Source organism: Stegastes partitus, unplaced genomic scaffold, assembly GCF_000690725.1.
Source record: "Stegastes partitus isolate 25-593 unplaced genomic scaffold, Stegastes_partitus-1.0.2 Scaffold1115, whole genome shotgun sequence".
In the NCBI taxonomy this organism is placed as follows: Eukaryota; Metazoa; Chordata; class Actinopteri; family Pomacentridae; genus Stegastes; species Stegastes partitus.
The window spans coordinates 38,876-45,055 of NW_007578846.1; the positions used below are offsets into that span (position 1 = coordinate 38,876).

Below are 6,180 nucleotides of genomic sequence, written 5' to 3' on the forward strand. Positions count from 1 at the left end.
GTAAGCAATTAAAATAAGCAATTAATATCAGTTTATTTGATAGAATAGTGGCTGTACCATGTACCAGGAAGCCACTAAGGGCCATTTCTATACAGATCCCCTCTAGCTGGCTACTCTGTGCAAAGTCCAGGCCAAAGTGTTTCGATTTCGCTCTATCCAAAACTGTGCTTCAGAACACCTCTTCAAACATCTGCCTGAGTGAAACTTTTATGAGACATAAGGGAGAGAGGGCAACATGTGCAACAACAGCCCACATGAGCATCTGGGGGGAGCCAGCAACAGAATAATAAACAGACCAAAGTCTGTCGGTCACTAACAGGGTTTATTGTGCATGGTTGAGCACCCCTCAGACAGAGACAAAGAAAACAAGCAAAAAGAAATCCGGAGATGTAGCAAGATGTCTGGTAAATATATTATACGTGTCTCAATGCCTAAAGGCTTACATTTGTTAACTCTTTCTGCACGCCACACATCAGAATATCGTTAAACAGATGCGGACCAGGTGTCAACACAAGCTGATGTTAAAATAATAGACAAAAGGAAACCCTACAAAGTGAATGAGGAGCTGTTCTCCACTATACTGACAACTGGCGAGGTTAGGAAAACACAACTAATCGAAATGCATTACAGTTAATGACAACAGAAGCCAATGTGCAGGTCTGCTGACTATCGCCCTGTCTGATAAATGTCTCCTTTCAGCTGATGGAAGAAGAGCGGGGGTAGACAGCGGGAGAGAGAGAGAGAGAGAGGAAAGTCAGGAGGACTCGGCCTGCCTGGGGGCATGGACAGTTGAACATGGCGGACAGTGTTTAGCTGAAAAGTGGCTTTGTGGCTGCATGGTGTTCCTGAAAAACGTCCCCTGTAGTCACAACAAACAGAGGACAGTACACTGAGCCCAGCTCCATCGACTGGTCGCAGTGTAGGAAGCGAAGCTATCCGAGGGGGGGAGAGGTATCATCAGGAAGCATCTGGCATCCTACATGTGGGTGCTGAGGAACATCCAGGTTCAAACGGACACTCCAGCGAGCTAACCACCCGTTTTGGTATTTTTAATCAACCGCTTCACAGTAAAGGGAGTCAGGTGTTTCAGCCTGGAATGCCCTCTCTGCAGCAGTCTGCACTTTGGTCATGGGTTATGTCTGTATCTCTGCTGAGGTGACAACGTCTGGAAAGATGAAGTGGTACAGAGGTCAGTGCTGATAGATGTGTAGCAGTGAAGGACTTCACACGCGGAGCAGACAGAAGAGCCGACCAGCAGCCGTGTGGCACAGCACTTACAAGACATACAGTGAGGTGTACACCCACCTATGTCCGTCTATCCTCTGTTTTGTTTCTGAAAATAACCGTTGAACACGTTGCAGCCTTATACTAGAGCGACAACAAACAGCTTTTTAAAATCTGATCTGATGATTATTTTTTAATGAATTGTTTGGTCTATAAAATGCAGGAAAACATGTGCAAAACGCCTATTATGTTTGTCTTGAGCAGATGGTGATGTTCAAATGCAATCCTCTACAGCAACTCTGCCATAAATTCTACTCACACAAAGCTTATTAATTTCCAGTTTTAATTTTATTTCATGTTTGTTATTGAGTTTGTAATTGGTGGTAGCGTTGCTCGAGACTGTAGTTAATACAAAAGCGTATCGAGAATTGAAAGTCCTCTTTTGCATCTTTAAGACACCGCAGGACACTAGAAACTCTCTTCATTATAGTTTTATACAACACCGACAGCAACTACACGTTCAATCATAAGTCCATCCATTATCTATACATCATTTAATCCTCACTGGGGTCACGGGAGGGGCTGGAGTCTATCCCAGCTGACTCAGGGCGAAGGCAGGGGACACCCTGGACAGGTCGCCAGTCTATCACAGGACCACACTTAGAGACAGACCATTCACTCATAAGTATAAAACAGACTTACGGCTTTTTTTGGACTGCACATGGGTACCTAATAAAGTAGTCAGGATGTGTATATCATTAAGCATCTTTACAACGCAGCAGGCATCAACCACTGCGCATATTTTGCCTATTAAGCAATTTCTGGTTGTGAAGCACTTTACCCTGATAAAGACTGTCCAACTGAACAACAAATCTCATGATAGAGCAGGATTCTTATCTTGTATAGATGGGCTTTCACAGATGATAGATGACACAATGATTACTCAGGGCTAATGAGCAGAGAGGCAGTGCACGGTATCTCGCGGTACACTCCAGCGCTGGCAGCACTCGGGTCAGTGTCTGTGTCTACATGCTGCATCATGCACTTCAGTAGTGAGCCAATTTCGGACATCTGGGATAAGGTGAAGATAACGGGGGATGGAAGAGGCAGTGCGAAAAAGAACATGCTGTATGTTGATTACAGGTTGTTCTAACAGTGGGAGGAAGACAGAGGGCTCCTTTGAGGATAGTGGGACTGTGATTAAGGGAGTACAAGTGGCACACACGGGCCGACGTACACTGTAGGGTCTAGTCCACAAGCAGTCATGTGGATGAAAAACTATAATTACCACCTCACGGTTGCGTGCCTCAGACAACCAGTCAAGATGCAGTTTACATCCATGTTTGTCCAGACTGAAATGATATATAGTTAACAGTTTGAAGGAATTTAATAAAAGGTAAATGTATTTTGTGGCTAAATGGAAGTTATTACTATAGTGCCATGTACGATTGGAGTAAATAATTTCCAATGATAAATATGCCATCTTCCTTTAGAGATGATGGATGTTGTTGCAAAGAAGTTCCACAAACTGGATGCATCACGTACATATTGAACTTGGCAACGAGGAAGTTTTCTCACAGTTTCTAGGTGGATGCGGGCCTATAATTCAGCATCTGACCAAGTGTGAATTACGGTCACAATCTCCCCTTCTGTTTGCACGCTATTGTGCTGACTAATAAGATAAGCTAAACTTTAGTGATCCCTCACTGGGGAAATTTATGACACTAGCCACACAATTGATTTTGCAGGACATTATGATGACCCTGTGAAGTTGACTTTTGGCCATTTGTTTATCATCACAATTTCATTTTATCCTATCATTGTTTAAAATGTTGTCATAATTAGCATGGAAATTTTTTACATTACGGTCAAAAAACATGTTTCATGAGGCCGCAATGACCTTGATGTTAAACCACCACAATTCAATCAGCTTATCCTTGAGGCCGAGTGAACACTTGTGCCACATTTCAAGAAATTCCCTCACAGCATTCACCAGATACATCGGTGTATATTGAGATGTACAGAAGGACTTAACTGGCCTGCATCGGCTCTGGAAAATGGTCTGACTGCACTTAATTATCATTCTGTTATTGTGAAAGAATTGCTCTGGCTTGCTTGTATTTTTTTAACCCAAGAACAATCATTTTGGACAGTGCTAAGCCCATGGTACAGCAAGGGGGGGATAGCTTTTGTGTAACATTTATTGTTCTGGTGAACCATTTGCACGCAGGGATGCGAGCGCTGTCATTAAATTGAGTAATTCTCAAGAAGAATGCATGTGAGGCTGCACTTTGTGAACAATCCAAACCTTTGTCAAAACTTGCCATTTTCACAATACTGGCTGCTAGCTCGGAGGTGGTTGCTGCTTCTCGTAGCGGAGGAAATTTTGAAAATTCCTCGCGGACAGTGGATGGAAATGTCATGTGAAATGTGCGGCAGGGGAGGCAGCCTTCAGCCACAGTGAACATCCAGGGAATCAGACTAACCCAAGGCTGTCATATGTTCGGCGAGCTGGTTACATGTACCTTGGTATAAAAAGGCAGAATTTCAACACAAGATGATCAGAACCTGGTTAGAATTGAACATCTTGATCCAGGATATTTCCGTTAAATTTTTGTTGGCAAACACTGGAGGATACTCTGACTGTGCAACCAGTGTGTTACCCCTACAAAGTTAAACCTGACACTGAACACCACCTGCCCCTTTTTTTTTTTTAGGATGTAATCATGTAAGGGCATGTGTAACTCATAAGCAAATTAAGACAGGAAACCCACACCTTTTCAAAGGAACCACAGAGTACTTTCCATCAACAAGAATCCATGGCAAAATACACCGCCCCTACTAAAGAGATACACATTATTTTTTTTCTCTATACTTCCTATAAACAGAAATGCCTCTGCCTAATCTCCAACCAGTTTGCAGTGACATCTCCCTGATCCTAAGGAGATCAAGGGAAATACACCCACTCCACAGTGACATAACCGACCTGAGTATAAACTCTGTTTCTGATATTTGAGCCCATGAAATGAAATCCCTAATCCACAATGTTAAGTTTGCAGAGGAACACAGCAGATGGGCGCACACAAACAGACCGAACATACTTCCAGTAATACTTACTCAAATGTGAAGAAAAGTCCACAAGTCACCAGAATGAGGACAAGGGTGAGGTAGAAAACCCCTGTCTGCTTGGCCATCATAATCCTCCCATCACAGTAAAATTTATTCCGACCTGGGAAGGCCTCCCACTTCCTCTTCTTTGGGGTCCTTTTCTTGTAAGGGGTCTCCATTGGCGTGGAGCTGCGAGTGCTTATTTGGCTGTACTCGCACTCTCTCATGGACTCAGACACTCCGAGATGCATCAATCGCTGATTAAAATCCCCAGAGCTGAATAAATCCCGGGCAGATGTGCCTCTGTGAAGGAGACAAGTTCAGTTTAGCAGGCAGGCTAAGATTCACAACTTTTCAAACAAAAGCTTTGGGGGGAGATGAATGTAGGTGGGGGAAAAAAGTTTGAGAGTCGTGCACTTCCTCTTATTAATGACACCTCTGCTAACGCTCACTTGTGCAGTTTCCCCCCAAAGTCCTGTCTGGCCACACGAGTTCGGTAAAACCACAAACTACCTGCACGTTTAAGCTAATGTAATGTTAGCTAACTTGGCAAATAACTTCACCGGCTGCCCTCACATACCCATAGCTTAACATTAATAGCGCCTTTGTTAGCTAGCAACCTGGCTAGCACGACATAGCAGCTGCTGAATGTAAAGTGTCGCTGAAGCTAACGCGGCTAGCAAGTTGATGAGATAACCGTTAAGTTAAATGTTAGCACCAACTTGTGCAATTAGCTCCCACTTCACCCCACGAGCACTGACTTGGCTATTTTACTTTTCAGCCTGCCGGTCAATGGGAGCTAAGAAGACGGGGTTTTTTTTTGAGTGCACTCTTCCTGCCCGGCTGTCAAACCACGTAACGCTACGGACGCCGAGGCTCCACATCCCGGCTGCGTGTGTCTGCTCTCGCCCGCCGAGGCGAGTTGAGCCGCTGCCTTACCGAAGGAAAGTAAAACCGCTGGTCGTCGTGTCGGGGTGTTGTCACGTAGCTGCTCCCTTTCGTTATCCAGGTTTGTTGCGAGCCGAGGACAAAGCGAAGAACAGCATTTTTGAGAAGTTTAAGGCGAAACAAACGACTTTGAAACGGGCTCGCAGAAGAACTTCATTTAAAAAAAAAAAAAAAAAAAAAAAAATCCAGAAGGAGAAAGCACACGGCGGGCTGCTCTCAGACGAGCATCCCGACTGACCGACCGTCGTTCACTGAGACGCTACGAGTCTGTGCGCACAACACGAACCAGGCAGGACCTTATAGCCGCCACACGGCCAAGTGTTTCTCATATAATCACCGGCAATCTTCAGGGAGGAGGGGGAAAAAAAAAAAAAAAGTTGCAGCCTTCCTCAGTGAAAACGCGCTGCCAGGGCCACTCGACAGCCCTCCGCTCACATCGTGTCCCTCTCTCCACTCACACTGCTGCCACCCTCGCAAACAACAAACATCAACATGGGAGCAGAAGCAGAGCCTCAGCCTGCTCCTCCCCCTCCAGCCCAGGCAGGAGCTCCACTCACCACTCACTGAGGAGATGCAGAGGGGAGGACGAGCTAGTTGGAGGGGTTCCCAAAAGAAGGTCCGGGGACCTCCGGGTGTTCGTTGTGTGTGTGTGTGTGTGGGGGGGGAATCCCTATGAGCAGGGGAGCATCCAGGGAGGGGTCTGGGGTGACCCTGCGTGAGGCTGACTGGAGCCTCAGCACTACATGCGTTATTCTTCCTGCTCTATGACAGGCATTATAACCAATCCAGTTGCTTTTACTAGTTGAAATAGCTTTTAAGGACACATTCAAATCATGTAATACAATTTTCCACTTGCGGAAAAGAGGATGCTGCATTGTGAGTGAAATCAGAATCAGAAAT

General features: G+C 45.2%; 1 protein-coding gene across 1 annotated transcript in view; it reads right to left on the reverse strand.

The window, feature by feature from the left end:
* LOC103368033 (probable palmitoyltransferase ZDHHC14) overlaps positions 1-5,759 on the reverse strand; it is a gene marked incomplete at its 3' end in the record, with an annotated part of 44,502 nt that extends 38,743 nt beyond the window's left edge. The window contains exons 1-2 of the mRNA XM_008296267.1: positions 5,272-5,759; positions 4,342-4,635 (exon numbers count right to left, since the gene is read on the reverse strand). Coding sequence (XP_008294489.1) covers positions 4,342-4,583 — 242 coding nt within the window. The remainder of the gene's footprint in view (positions 1-4,341; positions 4,636-5,271) is intronic.
* Between the last annotated feature and the right edge of the window lie 421 nt (positions 5,760-6,180).